This window comes from Sturnira hondurensis, unplaced genomic scaffold, assembly GCF_014824575.4.
Source record: "Sturnira hondurensis isolate 20B ecotype Veracruz unplaced genomic scaffold, ASM1482457v3 Scaffold0001120, whole genome shotgun sequence".
NCBI classification, from domain to species: domain Eukaryota; kingdom Metazoa; phylum Chordata; class Mammalia; order Chiroptera; family Phyllostomidae; genus Sturnira; species Sturnira hondurensis.
The window spans coordinates 354,952-376,705 of record NW_028073751.1 but is presented as its reverse complement, the minus strand read 5'-3'; the positions used below and the strand labels follow the sequence as shown (position 1 = coordinate 376,705).

Genomic DNA, 21,754 nt, shown 5'->3' with positions numbered 1-21,754 from the left:
GTCTTAAAAGCAGCAAGGAGACAACAGTCATTAATTTGTCAACTTTTTGCAAATCGAGTGGCCTTTTGTCTGAGGAAGTTGCCAGGAGTCACCAGAGTGGACCACAAGTTGACACAGCTGTTTTAGACTAAGTCTTTCCTTTTTGGTCTTGCCAGGTCAACTTGCTGCTCCCATAATTCTGTGCAGCTTCATGTCCCCAGGGAGGGGGGGCATGAGGTTTCCTCAAAGGGGAGAGTGGCTGTAGGAGCCGAGCACTGGGACCTCCACCCTGACCCGCCTCTCACTCGGAGGGGGAGGGGTACAGCATGTCTACTCTTAACCGAAGTGCCACCTTCTACAGAAAATGTGTATAAAGGGTTCTCTCTTCTTCCTCTTCCTACCATGGAGCGGAGGCCCCCAGAGATCAGCATAGCAGGTGTGCCACGGACCCCCTTTGCAGCTCTACCCAGTTTGTCGTCACCGTGGAATGTGGAAGCCATAGCCCCCCTGTCCTCTCTTGGTTTACAAGTCCCTCCAAGATGACACCTCCCCCATCTTCAGTCCTCTCACTCGGGCCCCGCCCCCTGCCTGTTGCAGCCCCATGAAATGCTGCAGTCCCCAAATTTGCCGTGATCTCTCTCATGTTTGCAAAGGCTGCTGCTTTTTGTCTGGAAGGTTCTTCCTCAGTCTGGTATGTGGCTTAAACCCATTTTTTTCATAGATGTCAGTCTCTCCAGGAAGTTTCCCCTGTCCCCCTGGGAAGACTGGATGAGGTAGCTCCCTTGCCCCCCATAACGTGCAGGACTCACCCTCCCATTGCCCATCTCCTCTGTGGGGCTGCGGGCTCCTGGAGGGCAGGAACGCCGTCTCGTGCACTCCAGAGGTGCTGGCCAACACAGGCCTGCCCAGGATGGATGCTCTGCTGATATTAATGGAATAAACACAAGCATGTGTCGCTTCCCCAGGGGACTCTCAGGGACCCTTTGGGCAGCCCACAAGATGGAACATGCTCTCATCTCAGCTCCCTGAGGTGGCACCCTGCCCGGCTGCTGCCGCTGTTGTGCCCTTTGCCCCTGAGCACTTGGCTGCGCCCACAGGCAGAGAAAGCCTTAATTCTGATTTTAAAAGCAATGTAGCCAATTAAAAAATGAATCAAACTGAAGACAAGTTTGGAAACAATTAAGATAATTAAAATATCACTACCTTAATTGAGATCAAGAAGTGAGCTTAAAAAATAAAATTAATTTAAAAAATTACATGTAGCCTGTAATTAATAGGATTTTGAATTCAGTGTTTTCCAGCTCAGCACATCACTCTTTAAATTAATTCATTCTTGTTTTTTTTTTCCTTTGAAAAAAGTTTTTGTAAAAATAAGTGAAAAATTAATTGGATATATATCATGTGTCGGTTAACACTTGATTTTTTTGTGTGTGCGGGCAGGAAAGATGAAGTTAACACTCTGTGGGTACCTGCTCTGTGCCAGGCATGTTACCCTGCAGGTACAGAGACAGAGGAGGTGCAGGGGGCACGGGCTTGGCCACCCTGTGGGGACTGCTGCATCCTCACCCCAAGCACGTGCTCAGGGAGAACAGCTTGGGGCGCAGTCCCCAGGAATCGTTAGCCCTGGCAGAGAAGCTTCTGCCCCTGGGCGGGGTTACCACTCATACCCAGCCCACGCGCTCCCCTCCCCTCCTTACTGGCATGGTTTCCCTGCACCTGATTAAAGAGCCGCTTAAATGCCACTCACTATTCTGATGTCTTATCATTCCCTTTAGAAAGTGGAGCCATGTGACCCTGTTCAAAAGAGGTGCTGGATGCCTCTCATGAGGGTGGCTTTTCGAGAGTGTCCCCTGAGCCTTGGGGCCCCCAGGAAAAGCTTGGTTAGAGGCTGTATTTGAATGGAAACGACACACTTGTTTCACCATCCATACCCCCTTTTAATTCCAATGTTGCTGTTTTTCAAAAATAAGAGGAAACCTGGTGATTGAATAAATGCTGACAGCTTGATTTGTTACTGTTCTCTTCTGTGAAGTTCATTTAAATAACTCACATACATATGTGAAGTATTCAGTTCCCGGTAATTAATTTTTAGCCAACATGATTTTTATATGCAAATTATTGAGGAAGTATGCATAGGGAGTTAAATAACGGATGATTTTTATTTGTTAGCATTTTTGGTTGGAGTTTTTTGTTTGTTTTTTGGTTGGAGTTTTTAGTAATGTCAGCTTCAAGCGTTGGAAGGGGGGCAACCTATCGCGATGGCAACCTATCGCGCAGGGTGGCAGACGGCAGGGTTGCAGGGTGGAAATTGACCAGACCACTGGTCGGTTGGCTCAGTGGGGGGTGGCTGCAGTCGGAGGGAGTAGGCGGGGGGGCGCACTTGCCCACGGCTGGGCTCCCCACCTTCTGGGGAGCACTGGAGCGGTCCTGCATGGCCTAGCCTGGGCAGTACTGGGCACCCTGGCTGCCCCTTACTGTTACCTAGCCAGACTCATTCCGCCCGAAGGCCCCACGAGAGCACTGTGCAGCTGGCACCATATTTGCCGTGAGGTGGGCCTGCAATCGCCTTTCAAAGGAGATTCTAGGTGTGTCTCAGCTGCTGGCTGTGGTGGGAAGGAGTTGGGGTTCTGGAGTCACCCAGCAGGTGCCTGCTGCCCACTGCACCTCTCACAGGGACTTGCTTTAAGACCTTTATTTGTAAAATGGGCATATTAAGGCCAGCAGCCTCCTTGGGTGTTGGAGCATTGCGTATGGTAATCCCATTAGTGGGCTGAGTTCACTGCCTGCGCATCCAAAACGCAGGGTGTTAGCGATTGTTCTTGTTGTTATGAAGGATTATTATTCACTCTGGGAACAAAATACAGACTCAAAAAATTAACAAACACTTAAGCGATCTGTTCTAAGCACTTACAAATACTAACTCATTTAGTCCTCCGGACCACTGAAAGCGGTAGTAGGTACTGTTATTACCCTCTTCAGCAGAAGAGGCAGCCAGGGTATGGAGAGGTCGGTCAGCAGCAGAGCCAGCGTTCAAACTCGGAAACACCGGGCGGACAGTCTGTTCTTCCCTACTGTGCTCGGCCGGCTTCTTTGCCTGGAGACTGCACTGTCCTTTGAGGCCACCCAGCTCATGGTGTGGACATTGTATGTTTGTCGAGTTGGCTACAGAAGCAAAAAGAAGCTCGAATTTGGCAATGAATCTTGTGCAGTACTACAGATTTCAGCACGCAGCATGCTAGGCCAGCCTGTTAGTCTCCGTCTCTGAGCTCCTCTCCAGGGAAAATCCCAAGGGTTCTGTGACACCTACTGGGGAATTGCCCCATCTGGTACTTGGAGCCAGGGCTGCCCGTGACCTGGGCTCAAGTTTCCTGAGATCTGTGTCTTATTTCATCCTGTGGTGGGAGAAAGCATGAGAAGGGGCAGCAGAGGACTCTCATGGCCATTATTCATTGTCATCTGGTAATCAGTCTTCATTGTTGGCTCAAGTTGGCCTGAGTCTTGGGTAATAAAGTTGTTTGGATGGCCACCTGGGTTGGGGTGGGGGACAGTGTACAAGAAATAGATCACTGGCCTGAGACACACCAGCATCTTGGCTTCTTGTGTGGAATTCCCCAGGACCAAGAGCATCCCACCTGCGGCCAGGAAGTTCCTAGTGCAGGTTTCCGGAAGGCCCAGGCTCAGAGCACTCCGAGGGCAGACCCAGAGTACAAGAGGCAGCCCTCGGCTCGGGAGTGCAGAGTGGACCCTGTGTCCCTGGGGCTCGAGTCAGCCTCTCTTTATCTTGCAACCCATTTCCTCCTGCTAAGCTCCAGCAGGTTCCTCCAGAAGCAGGCTTCCCTAGGACTGACCAGGACCTGGTCTCACTGCTGGCCCGACTGGCCCGAGATACACCTGGTTTCTGTTTGCAGCGCTGAAGCTGCTGCAGCAGAGGGGTCCACCCTGAGCTGGGCGAGTGACAGGATTGCCTTCAGATGTTTGTGTTCAGGTCCCTTGGAACATTCCCAGCAGCCATCTGGAGAAAACGGTGTTGAGATTCTGGGCCTGGGTGGGCTCATTCTGTAATAACAACTCATCTAAGTGCAGGGGATCGTGGTGGTGAGGGCCCCACAGGGGAGGGGAAGGTGGCTTTCTCCCCAGTGTTTTGCTGTCTCTGCTCTGGATGCTGATTGGTTTAACCACATGTTTGCATGGGGAGGACACAGGAGAACGTCTCTTCCCTGGCCCATCGTGGAGAGCAGTTATGGAAGGCCTACAGCCTCCCAGGCTTTGGGCCCTGGGGCTGGGGAGGTTGCCCGCCAGAGATTGCCCGCCTCAATGCTCAACCTTGAGGAGCACAGCCACCCCAGCATGCAGAGTGTGGAGGAGCTGAGGGCCTCCACTCTGCCTGTTCTAGGAAATGTTGCAGTGTAGGAACTGCTGTCCTCGCAGACCCTTCCTGCGGCGACTCGGTTGGGTCGGATCAGCTCTCCCGCCACCTTATTATCCCTGTGCACAGATCACATGTACCGGTAGGGAGATCGCATGTATGGGTCGGATAAAATACCTTACAGTGGCCCACACACGCCTCCTGTCATTGGCCTGTGCTGGCCGCTGGGCTGGGGCGCCTTTTCTCTCTTGACTTTTCAAAATCCTGCCCATCCTTCAAAATCCAGTTCACATATTAATGCTTCATTAATCCTTGCCCCAGAAATTGATCTCTGTGTTTCTCTCCAGCTCTGCCATTACTTTGCATGCCCGTCATGGCCCTTATCTAATCCTCCGGCGCCCCATAAATATTTATGGGTAAGCTTTCCCCTCCCTGTTGTGTTGTAACTTTGTGGGGCACAGAACTGTTTTATGCATCTGGAAGTTCTTCACAAAACTTAAACTAGGCTTATTTATGCATTTTGCCCATGTGGACTGAACTGAAGCAAAAAAAAAGAAAAGAAAAGAAAAACCCTGTCCTCAAGGACTTTTTATGTTGTAGAAAATAGGTAAAATTAGGCATGGATGAAGTCATAAAAAGCAATAGCAGACAAAGAAACCAAGAGGAGAAAGTAGCTCTTGGCCCTTGGAGCATGTAAGATTCTAAAGGATTTTAAAAGTAATTCCTGCTGAAGATGATGATGCTGCAACTCCCCATGGCACAAAGGAGTCATGACCCTGACGTGACGGGGAACTTGTGCAGGAGACACCGAATTCTCCTCCCCTTTGGGTTGTGTCTTTCCAACGTCCTCCTGCCTAAGAAAACAAGCACAGAGTGCAGACACGTGGTCTGTTTACTTCCCACTTACCTAGTTGAGTAGAAATAGACATTAAATTTTCCCTGAGGCCCTAACCGCCCTGTTTTTGTTCTTTGCTTCAGCCCTGGACCCTTCCAAAGACCCCTGCCTGAAGGTGAAGTGCAGCCCTCACAAGGTGTGTGTGACCCAGGACTACCAGACGGCCCTGTGCGTCAGCCGCAAGCACCTGCTACCCAGGTAAGGTGGGAGGCTGGGGGCGGTGCCCTCCCCTCGGGCTGGCGCCTGGGGGAAGAGGCAGAGCAGGTGCGGTCGATGTGTTTGGTTCCTGTGCTCCTGCTGTGGTTCTCAGACACAGATTTGCAAGAATGTCAGTATCTTTATTTCCTTCCAATCAACCTCATTTGGCTCGGAGCCCTCCTCTGAGCAGAGGACCAGAGAGTCCTTCCTTGGTCATGATTGGCACCGTGCCTCCGCCCAGAATGACCCCAGGAACCAGGAAGCGTGGAGCTAAGAAGACAGGGACTGAATCCTTGGTCTCCTGCTTGCCGCTTACCTTCTGGCCACAGTAATCCTCTGGGGTGGACTGAGGTCCAGGGGTCCTGTGCAGGATGTGGGCCTCTTTGCCAGGCTGGGTGCCTGGCTTGGGGGTCCTGCCACCTCAGACCAGCACGCCTCCATTCCTTCTGAGAAGGAGCCTTGCTCTTTCCTCAGGGAGCTGCATCTGATAGTCTTTCTTCCCCAGTTTAAAGCCTTTGCCTCTTCCCCATACCCACGCCGGCCATTATCCAGCCAGTGGCCTCAGGCTTTTACAAATGACAGAAAGAGCCTTTGACTTGAGGCTACTTCTGCCTTTGTGCTGCAGAAACACTCAGATGGGAAGGCAGACACAAAAACACTAAAGACAGGCTTTCTTTGAGCGTGGGGCTGGCGGGGGGTGGGGCTGGGCATGGGGTGGGGGGGAGAAAGGTGATTTCAGTGCCTGCATGGCCTCTCCTGGTCCTGACTGGACCGCGGACAGGTGTGGCGGCAGCGGGGCGTTGGGTTAGGACACCTGGTTCTGGATTCAGCCGCTTCCTTTGCCGTGCACCAGCACTGCGCCATGACCTCAGGCCAAGAAAGCGGCCTTTCCTGATTCCCACTGAAGTCTGCCTCCCTGTAACTTTGGCTCCTTGGTTCCAGTTTGGCCCTGGAACCAGAGAATGGGTCCTGTCTCATCCCTTAGTTCCTGAAGTCTCTGCAGTCTCGGTCCCTTTGATGGCCCTTCTTGGACTATGTTTAGGGTCCTTCCGTCCCTACCTGGTTGCCTCTGATGCTGCCCGAGGCTCTCGTGCTCTGACAGTGTGGTCCAGCAGCTGCAGCAGCGAGGCGCAGCGCCCGTGCCTGTGGAGGTCTGGCCTCTGAGCTCCCCTGAGCCAGGGAGCCGCTGCCTCCACGAGATGGAGATGCAGGGTGTCCTGATCTGCTTCGCTGCCCCTCCAGGCAGCAGTGTTCTTCCTGGAAGCAAGGAGCGATGTCGCCCCCACAGCCCCAGCACGGGCCGCCATTGTGCTCAGCACCCACATCCGTGAAGTCTCCTGGTCATCATGTCAAGTTGGGGTTTATTTTTCTCCTCTACTGTAAAAATGAGAGAACTGAGGCGGAGAGCAGCATTAGTGATTTGTGGCAGCCGTGAGTCACACCCATCGCTGTCCAGCTCCGATGTGTGTGGCTTTTATCACGGCTGTGTGCTGGCCTCTCCATCCACCTGGGCCTTGTCTGTCTGCTCCATCGTTGTTCCCCAGCAGACAGGCATCGAGTACCTCGTGTCTTAGGCACTGAGCTCCAGGTAAACAAGAGACCTTGCTCCGCCCTCGAGGAAAATCAAGTTCTCTGTGGAATGGGATGGTAGAAATGATATTAAAACTTTTGATATTCAAACTCCTGTTACGGCATACCTCCTCTGAGGAAACTGCCCTCAGGTCCCCCGCCGCACCTGATCCCCTCCTTCTCTGAAGGAGCTGCCCCTGCGGGAGGGGCTCTGCTCTGTTCAGCCATCTGGTTATCTTTTTTGTGTGTGCGTGTGTGTTTGTGTCTGTGTGTGTGATGTGGAGAGTCCACGGCCTGTTGACTCCGGAAACACAGCCCTTTCTGAAAATGCCAGATAAGAGATTTCCGTGTGACGCTCAAAGCCGTCCGCAGCAGAGGCAGCAGTGCTGTCGGCACTCGCGCGTGCCCAGGTGTAAGAAGTGATTCCCTGGGCACGCGGGTTCCTGTGGTGGAAGCACCAGCACATTTCTTCTCGTGTTGAGAGTGTAACCCTCACCTCCCCCATCTGCTGGTGACCGCAGCTTTGCGGGGGCTGAGGCGTGGATTTGGGAGGGAGACCAATCTGGGCTCCATGCCGGGGCTCAGTGCTTCCAGGCCACGAGACCTTGGCTTGTTACTTTACTGTTGTGAATTTGCACGTCCTCGACTGTCAGATGGGTTTCACGGAAGCATTTACCCTGTTCCTCTTTTCTGTTTGCTGGAGGACATCTGCCAGTAATTCTTGCAGAGAGCATTTAGGGGTAGTAAAGTTTAATAATCCTTGCATAAGGCATTTTGTGTGTGTGTGTGTGTAAGAGTCCAATAAAAAGGTATATAAAGTACATAAATTAGGGTTACATACTGACAGCCGTCTTCCAATTAATAAAACCGTTATGATCATGGTTGTCATTATTGTCTGATTCATTCTGGAAGGGCAGCCAGAAAGCCCCAGAGTTGCATGCTCTGAAACAAAAGGGCTCACCCCAGGTGCCCCCCTCCATGCCAGCCTGGCCGTTCCCTGTGTTGCAGCCCCCCCCCCAAAGGGCAGCCTGGGAGGTTGGGGTGGGGACGCCAGTGCCGCCTCTGCCACTCTTTCTAACATCCGAGGGTGAGGAAGATGACTGCACTTCTGACGACGGTATCTGTTTGTTCACTGGGAAAACAGCCCAAAGGAGAGGCCCATTGAGGAGGCACGCCGCTCCCTTCTTAGAGTGTGGGGGGGGGCCCTGCCATGGCATTGGCTGCGGCCCTGGGTCCAGCCTCCCTCCTCTCCCCTCAGAGCCTAGATTTCCCGGTCTGCCGTGTCAGCCAGATGCACACCTCTCCGTCTTGGACACCTTCCCAGATGAAACATCTGTCTTTCCACATTACACTTCAGGGGTCCCCTCTGACCAGGGAGACCATGTTGACCACTCCTCATATTCATCAATCAGGGAAGTAATCTTTCTCTCTGTGAAACATCTGTAGGCAATTCCAGCAGCCAGTCTGGCCTCTGCAGCAGCTCAAGAGGCAAATCCTGCCCACCAGACGGGCAGGAGGGCACACACATGGAGAGGTGGCTGGGCCAGCCTCAGGCTGATTGAGGCCGCAGACTCAGGCTGTCTTTGCAAGCAGATTGAGATAGAAGGACAGTGAGCACGTTGGCAAGAGAATTTCGTTAGCTTTCCTTGCTGGTGAAGAGTGAGTGAGTAGAGTGTAACTGCAGGTTCGGGGCAAGCAGTGTCGGGGTGGGGCACGTGGGGCAAGCGGCCCTTCCTCTGCTGGAACTCTTTCTTCCTTGGGTGGTGCTTGGGTTGGTGTCTGGTTTCTTCCAGGGGCTTCGGCTAACCTCACGTTCTCTTTGCAGAGCTTTCTGTGGAATTTCTTTATTTCATCTTTTTCTGCCGTTAGGCTTGGCCCGGCAGTGTGCTCACCTGTCCGGTTCTCCTAAGGGGCCACTTATGCATTAAGAGCATCATGAAGACAGCTTGCAATCAGGAAGCCATTTCATAGATGACTTTTTTACAATATTGCGTTTTAATTTTTTATAGCAATAGATGATGCTTGTGACATAAAACACAGAAAAGTGAAAAGAAACCAGAAATAGGCAGTGGTCATATCATCTTAAAATAGGAATCAAAACATTGCAGTGTATTTCCTTCCATTCTTCTAGTCATAGGTTTTGTTCATTGGTTTGTTTTTGTCAAAATTTGGTTATGAAGTGGCACCTGGGTTGTATATAAACATTTGCATTGGGCTCTCTTTGGTTAGTTTTATAAATGAGTATTTTCATGAGTTTACAAACTCTTTATTTTATGTATGTGTGTATATCCTCATAAATTTTAATGATTGTGTGACAATCTATACAAAAAATAACTTGAAATGGATTATAGACCTAAATATAAGAGCCAAGACTATAAAACTTTCAGAAGAAGATAACAGTAGTAACCTTGGATTTGACAAAGATTTCTTAAGACAGAAAAAAATCAACTATAAATGCCAAAATAAATAGAAAATCAACAAATTGGGTATCATCCAAATTAAACACTTTGATTTTCAGAAGACACTGCTATGAAAATAAAAAGACAAGCCGCACTGGGAGACAGCATTGGCAAAAGGTGTGTCCAGCGGAAGGCGTGCGCCCGGGACGCGCAGCGAAGGCGCGGGGCCGTGCAGAGCCCCACTTGTGGGTGCTCCCAGCAGCGGTACTCACCACGGAGAGAGCCGCAGAGAACCCGGCTCTCCATCAGCTGGTGCGAGGAGAAACCAGCTGCCGTCTGTCCGTGGTAATGGGCGCCACTCGGTGACGGTGACGAGGAGAAACTGGTTATCAGCACGTGTGGCAGCGTGAATGAGTTTCACCATGGGCAGGCTGAGTAAAAGTACAAGAAGTCCTAGGGAGTGCGAGCCAATCTATAGTGACAGGACGCCTGTCACTTGGGGAGCAGGTCCGTGAGGAGCCCGAGCATTCTCCAAGGCTTGATAATGGAAGGCAGATCCTTTGGGAGGCAGTTAAGTCCACCTAGGTCTTCGAGGCCAAAGATCCCACTGGCAGATGGGTTCGTTTGGGGAAGAAGAATTTTTAACACAGCCATGTGTTATTCTTACTGACTTAGGTTTTTTTTTTTTCAAAGAGATTCTCTTAGGTCTTCTCAAAGAAAATACCTTCATAAGGGACAGAGGGGTGGACAGAAAGTCATGCAACCTGCAGAGGGCTCTGCTCTTGGGGATTTGCTGCCGGGTCTGATTTATTGTTCTGGGTGGGCAAGAGATGGGAGGGGGGGTTTCTTACAGAGTGCCAGACATCGATTTTACCTCTCTGTGGCCATTGATTTTTACTTGGAGAAGGGAAAATTGAAGCAATGGTGGTAAGCCTTCCAGACAAGCCATATTCTCAAATTCTGCCCGTGTGGTGTTGTAAATGGGTGGGAAGGATGTGAGGGTGGGACTCGAATATCGGAGTACATCCCCGAAAACCTTCTGGGAGCAGTGGGAGCTAACCTTGTTTTAAATAAGGAGCCCATTGCCCAGTGGGCTTGGCCCCTCTAGTGGAATGGCTCTTTCCCTCCACTTCCTGGTTATCCGGGGTAACAGTGAATTCTCTGTGCCAGCAAAGATTTCAGATTCGGGGGAGGCTGGTGGTGTAGTAGACCAATCTGGGCCCTTTCTGTCTTTTATGTGAACTTGAAACAAAGAATCAAAGTGTTTGAGGTCAGAGAAAAGTACATCAAATACCAGACTCTCAGAGGATATTTAAAAGGATGGTGGTTGTTTCATCTCAGTTTTGTTTTACAACAGAGCCCTGTCTCCTGCTATGGGGGCTTTGAAGGGGTTGATTACACACACCTGTCTGTCCTGCTTTGCAAGACACAAGGCCACGTGGAAGGTGGGGGACTCCTAGGTGCCTGGGTGGCTTTCTGGTGCTTTACAACGCCAGGCATTGGTAGTTACCTAAGAGTGACCATGCCCACATGCCCCAGTAAGAGTTTATGTTTAGGTAGCTCACACTCTTTCTCCGAGGGGCTCACACATTGCCTTATGTTCTGTTTTAACCTCGGACAAATCTTTATTGGCTGTGCCCTGGGTCTGGGTAAGGAGTACTTGGTGCTGTTTCTCGGCTGTATGTGGAAGTTGAGTTTTGGGTCTGAGCCCACTTTTGAATCAGGCCCCTTTACAAACAGTAAACTCATCTCTGGTCTGTTTTGCAAACACCTGCCACTGGGCACTACAGAAAAACAAAGGGAGAGTAGCTGATTCAAGAGATGCCACTTACTGACTGCCCACCTGTTAGGCGCATGTGGCAGAAGGGATCTTGCTGACTCTGTGCAACAGTCACTTAGGTCTGTACCATGATCCCACTTTCCAGATGAGACTGTTGAGGCTTTTAAAGTACTCCCTGGATAGCACAGGGCCGGTAAGGGGGCAGACGTGGAACAAGAGTGGAGGAATGCCGTACAGCCTCCTCTGCATCGGGAGTCCCGGGTGTGAACTCTCACCGGTTACTTGCATTTTCCCCGCACTGCTGGAGACTGCCAGCCACCAGCCAAACTGCTCCTGGCAGCAGAAGTGCCACGAGACTCAGGCCCAGGCCTGCTGTGCCGGCCCCCGCTCCTTACGGAACAACCGGCGGGGGCCTGGGTGCAAAATCTGCCTTCTTCTTTCTGTGCCCAAAGCAGCACTTCTAGGTTCATTATTCCTCTTCGAGGTCTTTTGTTTAAAGCAGTCATTTAAACCAGGTGTCCCTTAAACATAGAGATAGCTGATGCCTTTAAACTGCAGCTTTATTTTTTTAAACAGCAGAAGTGCTAGATGCCTCTGCCTGTAAGGCCCCAGCTGCTCCTGGGGCCTCCATGCAGCAGGATTTCTTGACTGGAGCAAGCCAGTTACTTTCTCTGCTCCTTTGTTTTTTTGTTTTTTTTTTCCCCCCCTGAAACTGAATGTATTGATTAGAGAATCTTGATGACAAGAGAGTAGAGAGTAAAAAGCAATTCATAATGGAGATGGGAATAATTGTGTGGAATTTTTAGTCCCTTGGAGCAGGGGACAAAGTGAAAGGCAGATCTTACATTATAAAGCAAATTCACTAGGCACGCTTTACAAAAGCATTAAAGTATATGTACATCAAAATCACGACTGCCGTAAAATATACCAGACCCATATCTTGCCCTGCCTTGTTTCTCTTTAAAAACAAAACAAAACAAAACGAAAACAAACAAAACCAGAAAAGGTCTCCCGGTCCGTCTAATGGCCTCCTGCCTGGCTGGGCAGTCTGCAGGTGTGACTCCCAAGGAACATAGCTTCTGCCCCACCAGAGTCTTCTCCAGAACTTTCTTTCAGGTTGTCTTTCCCCCCTCGAAGTCTGCACTGCTGAAGAAACCCCCCCACATACACACTAGAGGGGGCCGTTCCCATTTCCAGTGGACCCCAAGGCATTGGGCCATTGTCCTGGTTGGGCCACGTTCTGTCTGTAAGAGACTGAGCCGTGTGGTGGAGTTTCAGAATGTGCCCTGGTGGAGAGCTGGAGAACCAAGTGTCCATGGAGCTGGGAGCGGCTGTTCCGGGCCAGGGGCTGACTGAGCAGTACCCTCGCCTTTCCTCCCGGTCGCTGTTGGAAAGCGTTAAGTGCGGCCCAGCTCTGGGGTTCCGCCCACAGAGACAGGCTGCTGCTGTTCTGTTTATTGGTTCTTGCATACTAAGGAATGTAAGAGTCACATATTTCAGGCGTCAGATTTCAGTAGATTAGAAAGAGGAGGTTGGAGTGGGTATGCCGGTTTTGAAGAGGTCATCACTAGGCGTGATTTCCACTCTGGGCTGGCTGTGCAGCACACACGCAGGTGTGAATCATTATATTAGCACATCCAACCTTGAACACTAAGAAACGGATAAGCTCAGGCCTCTCTTCAGCTCACTGAAGGCATTAAGGTGCCCACACATTCTGGGAACACCCTGCAGTGTCCAGGCATCCGTGTGGCTGCTCATGAAACACATCATCATCTTTTTTTAGAGAGGGGAAGGGAGGGAGGAAGGGAGGGAGAGAAACATCACTGTGTGGTTGCCTCTTGCGAGCACCCTACTGGGGCCCTGACTGGGGATTGAACCTACAACCCTTTGGTTCACAGGCCGGTGCTCAATCCACTGAGCCACACCAGCCAGGGCCACATCATCCTCTTTTATAGAAGTGATCAGATTGAATTTTCCCTAACCTCTGTTTTAATTTTTCGAAATCTCTTTCCTTGGCCTTTGTTATTAATAAATCTACTGTGGCCTGCTCGCAGTTCTGCCCAGACTCATTAAGATCCCAACTTGCAGGGTTTCAGTTTAGACATTTTATATCAGGTTAATTCAGCCAATGAACCATGAAAGACATTCTTTATGGGTCTCAGGCACTACGTCAGGGCCCGTTTCAGGCACTGACCTGGTGGGCTCCGGAGCCAGGAAATGGACACGGGATGATTTAGAAGGGCATCCAGAGCTATCGTTAGAGTACTCTTGTTTTAAATGGAATGTTCTCAAGCTAATGTTCTGCCTTTAATGTTCCTCATGGAGACAGTGGGCAGAGGGCAAGGCCTTCCAAGCACAGAAGGGCAGCAGAGATGAAAATTAAGTAGTTTGGGGACCTTGGCCCCTTCCCAAGGCATCCTCTTCCCTGCTGTTCCTGGGCACACGCAGGAGGGGGCGTGGCTGTGATGCCGAGGCACGAAAGGCCCTTTCTCTCCCGCCTTGGCCCTGAACCTGCCCCAGCTGGGGTGCTAGGGTGTCATGCTTCCTTCCCATTCACCTGACGGGAGGGAGAAATGGCTGGCTTGCACCATCTGTGGCTGTGAGGAATTCCCAAGGGGAAGGGGGCAGGCCTACCCCCGCTCTGCCCGCTCCCAGCCTGGAGCCAGGGTCTGTCCGTGGCAGAGCTGCAGTGGTGATGAAGGGCTTTGGGGCGTGAGTCCCTCCTGTCAGGACTAGGCCTCGGAAAACAGCTCATGCATAGGTGATGGGGGGTTAAAGGTCACTAGCTCAGATTGCTCTCAGCCAGAGTCTGAGAATTTCTTTATTTCACAAGTGTTTCTGGTGTCTTCTGTTGGCTGTGTGTTTGGAATTTTGTGATGAGTGGACGTGGTCTACCCTCATGGAGATTTAAAATCCACTGGAAAAGACAATAAAAAGAAATTAAGTGTCTGACATCATGATAAGCATTGGCTAGGATAAGAGCAGGGTCCCGGAAGAAACTCACTTTAGGTTAGTTGAATGGGGGAGGCCTCTGGGGAGGCAAAAGGCAATAGGCACCGACCGGACCAATTGTCAGGAAGGTGTTCCCAGAGGAGGGGACAGCCTCTGTGGGGGGCCCTGAGTCAGGGGAAGAGGGAGGGGACATGGTATCCTGAAAGAAGTGAAGGAGAGGGATGTTTTTCGGGCACAGAGACTGAGAGGGTGTGCCTGCGTGAGGCTGAAGAGGGAGGCGGAGCCAAACCCAGGGAGCCTAGAAGCTGGGACAGGTCCTTATGGGACCTGGTTTGCCTCCCAGGCCAGTCAAGAAGAGACATCTCGTGTGGCTTTAAGCAGGAGGGAGACAGAGTCATGTGGTTTAAGGTGAACTGAATTTTCTTGAACAACTGTTCTTGAAGCCAAACTGCGCGCTGTGCGAGAGGCGCGGGAGGGCTGTGTGTGCGCTCCCGGGAAGGTCCTGGAGGTGTCCTCACTGAAGCTTGTAGCCTAACAGAGGTGCCTAGGGACATAGGTGTATGTGCTCTAAGCTGAAAAATTATTTACAAACCCCATGGAATTAGGTTCCAAGAAGACAGCAGCCATTTCCAGCACAGTTGTGGGTGGGGCATGGGAGGGTGGCAGAGAAGAGGCATCACTAGCTGGTCGAATTTACTAGCCATCATCACCGTGAGCATGTGAGGACATTAAGAGCATGTGAGGACACTGGCCTGGACACACTGTGACTTGCTTCGTACCACACGGCCTCATGGGCGGGGCGCCCAGAGCAAGGCTGTCCCGAGCCCATCTTTGTGTTAAGAGCCACTCTGCCCTGAGACATTTTCCTGCATTAAGTCTCCATTTTTGTATCAAGTGATGACTTTAGAAACCATGTCGTGGGATCATGATGAGGACAGTGGTAAGGGTAGCACTGGCACATAGTAGGTACTTAATAAAGCTGGCTTTCCACCTGAGCCTTTGGCTCCCAGAGGAATTAGTTGGGGGCACAGTCCTCGCCAGCCTCACAGAGTTGCTCAGGCCCGCCCGGGCTCACGTGTGCAGAGGCCCTGTGTTTGCAGTGTTCTGGGCGGTGCCTGCTGTCTGGGGAGTAACTTCTTCACTGGAGAATGCAGACTCCCCTCCCTGTAGGCTTATCGGCTTACTCATAATGCCCAGGTGCCCTCTGGAGTGCGAGCCTGGGTCTTGGCACATTGTAGGGGCTCACAACGCATTAGTGGGTTAATGTGTTAAGTTGAGAAAGGAGCTGGAGATGCAGGGCCAGGCTGACGTGCCAAATTAGGAGCTCTGGTAGGTCAGCTGAGTCACAAAGCAGTGCTACAAGTGAGGGCAGGGTGTTCCAGTGGGGGCTGGGGTACCCCATTCCCCTTTGTTTGCACAGAACCCACCACATCTCTGGACGTCCAGAAAATGCTCAGCAAGTGCCTATGGAACTTCATAGGGAAAGCGGAGGTGACTTCGCAGTCTGGTGTGATAGCGGCCCCGTTTTCAGGAGACAGCAGTGTTCTCTAGGCTCTGCCCGGCCTGGTAGCCTCATTCACTGGGGCCTTGACTCTGCCTGTCCTCTCTCTGTGCTAAGTGACTGGACACATCTAAAGGTCTGCTCTCTGGGGCCACAGGCTTAGCCTCAGTGGTGACACCTGATCATCTGTTTCATTGACCCCTGGCCCCTCTGAGAGCTGAAGGTCTGTGTTGTTCAGAATGCCGCAGAGCCGAGCTGAATCTGCCTTCAGGGAGGAGAAAGGAAAGGGACCCGCCCAGGGCAGCCGCTCTGCCAGCTGCCAGGAACAGCTTTCCACCTCTGCCCCCGATGCCTCTGAGACAGTCTGAGTCCACCCTCCCGCTTCATCCAGGGGCCTGTGACCTCCAGGTCTCTTCTCTGAGGGTTGACCTCTCTGCCCTGTGACCCACAGCACTCCCCCTCCCTCCCTGCCCTTCCGAATAAGACACAACAGGCCTGCCTGCAGCTCAGCCAGGAGGACGTCTGGGGAGGCAGCAGGCAGCATTCTTACAGGCCCATCTTCTCTGTCTTGGGGAGAACCCCGGTACAGAGGGGCTCGGGGGTGAGCTGCCCACTCCCCAGGAGGGGGCTTGGGCTCACAGTCGCCATCATCTCCCACGTGTGAGCCCTTGGTGTACCTGCATGTGATCAGAACGTGCTGGGAGTGACATTTGATTTTCTGCTAATCTACCTGCTCTCCAACTTGGGCAGTTTCTCCACGTGTCTCTTTTTTTCACTGTCTGTTTTGGGGCAGAGTTGGTTTGGTGCTGTTAATGGCTCCGTTGATCACGTATGGCCCTTCGATAGTGTACCCAAGCACTCCGCTCCAGAGAAGCTCCCAGAGTGGCCTCAGTGGTGTCTGCAGAGTGGGGGGGCAGTGCTCCATGCAGGGCGCCCCTGGTGGGAGCCTACGTTGGTACCACAGTTCTGCAGGGCATTTGGCCTCGTCAGCCCCAGACTTCATTCTGGAGAATCTGTGTCGTGGGAGTAGACACAGACAGATGCACATAAAGACTTCTCCGGTGCACTTGGTTACACTATTGAAGAAGTGCCAACAGCCTCCTCCGTATCAATCCACGGAATGCGTGCACAGATCACAGCGTGCCTTCCATAGCGCCCCCTCCTCCAGGGGACCTGGGCCTGAACTCCTGCAGCACCGCGTGAGCCGTCTTCCGTGTGTTGAGACAAAAGGTTCCCTGGGCGTAACTCTACACATTCGTCCAGGTTGTGCCCTGGAGAAGCACCAGGACACGCGGGTTCACTCTTCCCTGTGGCGACACATTCTTGGTCGTCTTGCTGCTGGTAGAAGCTGGGCTTCTCCACAGAGGCACCAGGAAAGCATTTCAGGGTCCCGCACACGGGACAGTGAGGTGTAGTGGTGAGATATACTGAAGTGAAAACAGAGGACTGTCTCTGGGTGCCCAGTGTCTCAGCCACGACCAGGCAGCTTAGCTTCGTCGCACTGTGGAAGATGTTCAGGCTTGTGTTCACCAAGCCCAGAAGAAGAGTCGGGGTCCAGAGATGTGGTGCCATTACCCAGCATCGGCAGGGCATCCGAGGCTGCCGTGGTCCGGTTTAGTCCATGCCAGAGCTTAGTCCAGGCCGGTCTCTTTTCCGCCCAGCTGGCTCAGTCTCCACTCTGCTGCACTCCAGCTGGTGCTGTGCTGCTGCACCCAGGCCCAGCCTAGGGCTCATGCTCAGGCCTGCACGGCTGCTACAGAGAGAGAACAAGCGTGAGCCCGTGGGCGAACGTATGAAGAAATGCATGCTACCCAGATGGACCTTTGTTAGGCTTTGATCATATCTCCTTGGGTTTGGGAAGGGGTGAGCTTTCTTTCACACTAACCAATGTCTTTCCTAGATCTTCCAGGGTTTCATGCCCTCATCCAATCCCATCCGTCTCTCAGGCTAGACACCTCCCCTTTATGGTCACCATCTTGGCTTCTACTGCACATGCCTCAAAGTAGAAGGACCTCCCCTGCGCCCCATCTCTCCCTCAGTCTTCTAGATAATGGCCAGTTGTCCCCTGGGGAGAGCGGAAATAGGATCTACTGGGGATCAAGTCCCCTTCAGCAGAGGATGTGGCTTTCCCCTGCGGTGCTGGACTCTGTGACTTCCAGGCTTAAGCAGGCCCAGCCAGTCTGGCTCCCTTCTCTCTTGTTAACTCCTCGCTGTCAATGGCATCTGTACTTGAGGGGCATGGATTGGAGCTGGCCTTTGGGACGGGATGGGAGGATGCTGGTTGGTGAAAACACAGGTCAGTGGAGTTAGACTTAGTTCTTGGCCTTGACCAGAAAATCCCCCACCTGCAAAGGCCACTGCGGGAGCAGGAGCCCCTCTCCCCCGACACTGAGTGTGAAGAAAGCTTTCTGAGCAGGGAAGAGTTAGGATGCTGATGTGGCTGCACCTGCCCTTCGCACTGCATTTGGAGAGCCGCCCGATGGTGGTGGTTTTTGGATGCTGGCTCTCGGTTGGATCTCCTGGAGTCTGTGTCTCTGTCTGCTTTCCCCATGTCCTCGGGCCTGTCCTGAAAACAGCTTTGTCCCTGTGCCATCTACGTGCTTCTGCTTCACAGCACTGCCTTGTTCTCCTAAAGCAGATCATGAGCAGCCCTCCCAGGATGGGAGCGTCCTGGCTGGGGACTGGAAAACAAGTGTGGGCATTTTTTCTCATACACACATCCCGTAACAGTTCATTGACCCCCAGGAAGGGAAGCACATGTTTTCTAAGATGGTAGCGGCAGAGCCCCTGGTGGACAGGCGTGTGCTAGCCCTGCCCACTGTGCGCACACCTGAGCTTACGCACAATTAGCTGGAAGCTGTGTTAGCAAAACCCTTGGTCCTCTGGTCCCTGCTGAGAAGAGGCAGGATTGTGAACTCCCAGGGAGGGAGGCCAAATGTAACTCTTGGCTTGGGGCTTGCTTTGCTATCATTTCCTTTTTCTGTTCCTTTCCAATTAGCACGTCCATCACTAACGATTTCCTCTAAGGTCTCAGGGCCACACAGGGCCTTTTCTTTCTTGCACCAGCAAACAAAAAAAAAGATGAAACAAGAAATCAAACAGGGATGCTGAAGGTCAGTGGGTAGTAGTGAAAATGTCTTTTCTGGCTTCTTTTAGGAAGAAATGGATTTTTAAAACAGTAGTCTGTTTTGCATTATCCTAAAGGAATACAGAAAACTCAGCTGTTTGCTCGCATGTCCCTAGTGGCTTTCTAACACACTGCTGGCTCGGCCCTCTTCCGGAGCAAAGCCAAGCCCTGTTGGGGGTGATGAGCGTGTGCTTGGCGCAGACTGTTTCGGCGTTTTGGCCACAGGCCCAGGGTCCGTGTCCACTCGACCAGCTGAACTGTGAGAGGCCTGGTTCCCCAGACCCTGCTCCGTCACTCTTCTAATGGAAGGTGACTGCAGATGCCGAGTCCCCAGCCAGCCTGCTGCGGATCTTCCTGATGCGGTCGGGGACACTGGGGACACTGCGAGTTTAGGCTCGAGCAGGTTTGATGAGGGTCCCTGGACTCGTGTATTCCATTTCCCCTGTGAGGAAACCCGGATTCCAGTCAGGCTCGCAGTGTGTGCGGCACCGGCGCTCTGGCGAGTCCGTTGTCTTGTCCTTTGCCCACCGGCACACAGATTCTTCAGGCACTCTTTAGTGTGCGATGGTTTGGGGCGGGGGGCATTCCTGAAATTGACAGCAGCCTTCTTGCCATGTAGGGGTTTTCTTGGAAAAGTTAGCAGTCTGTGGGAATCTCTGGTTTCTCAAGATGAGTAAGAATAAAAATAGTTTAGGTAACATCTACCCTGAATAAATTCAGCCACTCAGAGTATAGAGCAATACAATCATTATCCTTTGGAATAATTGTTGCAGGTTACGTATGTTATAGGAAATACATTTAACATGGTGCTAGCATTCCCTGAGAATTCTTTGCCCAACTTCTGGCACAAAATAGGTATTTAATAAGTGTTGAAAAAGGGAAGATTATCTCTAGAATACTGACCACATTTAGATGTTTTGTACCTTCTGTTTTGATGCTTTGCTTAAACGGATCCTTAAAACACAGTTATGTGGAGATTTAAACCTGATTGGTTGGTCCGACCCTGTGTTCCGCACTGAAACCTCTGGGGACACCTGGTTAGGGAGCTTTTCTCTAGTGCCCCCCCTTCTCTGCGGCCTCCTCCCGGCACCTGGGAGGCCTTTCTTCTGCCCCAACCACTTCAGCTGCTTAAACACTGCAGGAGAAACGGGGGGCTGGCAGACAGCTGTGGGCTTGGCAACAGGCATGTCTTCAAAAGTTCTGAAAATGTGTTTCTTTTTTTAGACTTTGAGTAAACTAGACCAGCAATAGGTGGCCATAAGAGAATGCAATGGCAGAGAGACACAGCGTCACGAAGCACAAGTTCCCGTTCCACGGCCTCGGCCCTACCCCACTGAGGGCAGCCCCCGCCTTTGGCGTGCGCCTCCTTAGTCGTTTTCAGTTCATTTACACGTGCACATGCAGCGTGTCTGGAAACTCCCATCTGGCCGCTGAATCCTCTGATCTGTGGAGAGTAGATGCTTCCCCGGCTGACTTGGCCGTCACACAGCTTTGGTGGAAGGTGGTCCCGGAGGCCCGAGGTGAAATGAACTACAGTCCAGAGGTTGACAGTCACACACACACACGCACACATGCACACACAGGGGTTCATGCCTTTGGAATTGCATCCAGGCCAGGCCCCGATTCTCGCTCTAAAACTTTAAAAATATGCACCTGTCCTGTGGGTGGGAGGGGCTGTAGAAACCAGGGATGGTGATGGTTTAAAGAACCCTGACGGCTCCCTGCCACTCGGTCCCTTCTGTTGCGTTTGGGCCTTAACCTGGAGTACATCGTGAACCTCACTCTCCTTACCCGCGTCGAGTCCGGTGGAGGGAAGCCGTGTACTGTGCCTGGCTTTCTGGTGGCTGATACGCCACCTCGAATCAGTGGATCACAGGACACGTTGTCCTGACGACCAGGGCCACCCTGGTGAGTGTGGGTGCTCCCCTCCCCCCAGGTCTGCCTTGCTCAAGAATTCTCCCCAACCCACTCCCGAACACAGCTTGCCAGGTTCCACTGTAACTTCTCTTCCTCCTGGGATTCTGGGGAGGATAAAACGAGACAATTAGTGTAGTGTTTGTCATTATTGGTGGCAGCATTAGTGGTATCAGCAGAATAGTTAAGTCCTCAATAAAAGTGCAGCCGCTGCTATCGCTGTTACCTGGGCACCTCGTGGCGAAGGCCTGCTCTTTCTCCAGGTGCAGTTTGCTAACACGCGTCTGTTTATTAGGACAGCTGGGCTCTGTGTGGACAGGATCCCGTGGTGGGGCCCTTCGTTTGGGAAAGGAAGGCGATTCACGAGCCCGCAAGTACCAGGATGTCTCACGTGGGAGCCCGTCTGTCCCATCCAAGCAGCTTTGGTGAATGACAAAGGCTGTTATGCTCTTCCTGTGTCAGTTAATGACTTAGCATAATGACTCACATAACCCTCACAACAGAGGAATTATAGCATCGTCGTACTATTCCAATAGTTAACATGTTTTTCATTTCAATTAACATTCATTATTTTGTCTTCCGTTCAAAAGAGCCACCATGTCAACTAAGTATCTTCCATCCTTGTTTTAGAGCAATTACTTTTGATTTGGCAAACAAATTTAATCTTGTTTTTGAGTGGGATTTTTGATGCTAACAGAAAAATAAACAGATAATGCTGGCAGCTGGCAGCTATGCCGAGCACGGGAAAGAGCTCCTCACGGGTGGGTTCTGCATGTCTCTGAGCCGCCAGGCCTGCCTGAGAGCTCTGGTGGGAGAACAAAGAAGGTCCGGGGGCTGGTTTCGTGAGCCTCGGCTCTTCCTCCTGCACCAAGGATATGGCTGGCGTTGCGTGTGAGCGGTCGGGGAGGTGAGGCTCGGGCGCTCAGAGGGGCGTGCAGTGGCCACGCAGAAAAACGGGTGCTGCGGCGCTCACTTGTTGGGGATCCCTTTGCTCTTTCCCCAGCTATTCCCGTGCAGAGGAAACCCAGCCAATCTAAAGTGACACAGACAGGTCAGATGCATGCTGTATTGAGT

General features: G+C 51.9%; 1 protein-coding gene across 2 annotated transcripts in view; it reads left to right on the top strand.

Moving 5' to 3' along the window:
• Positions 1 to 21,754, top strand: part of SPOCK1 (SPARC (osteonectin), cwcv and kazal like domains proteoglycan 1) — a 453,180-nt gene that overhangs the window by 307,533 nt on the left and 123,893 nt on the right. For both annotated transcript variants that reach the window (XM_037060963.1, XM_037060953.1), the window contains one exon: positions 5,324 to 5,438. In XM_037060963.1, the coding sequence (XP_036916858.1) occupies positions 5,324 to 5,438 (115 nt within the window). The remainder of the gene's footprint in view (positions 1 to 5,323; positions 5,439 to 21,754) is intronic.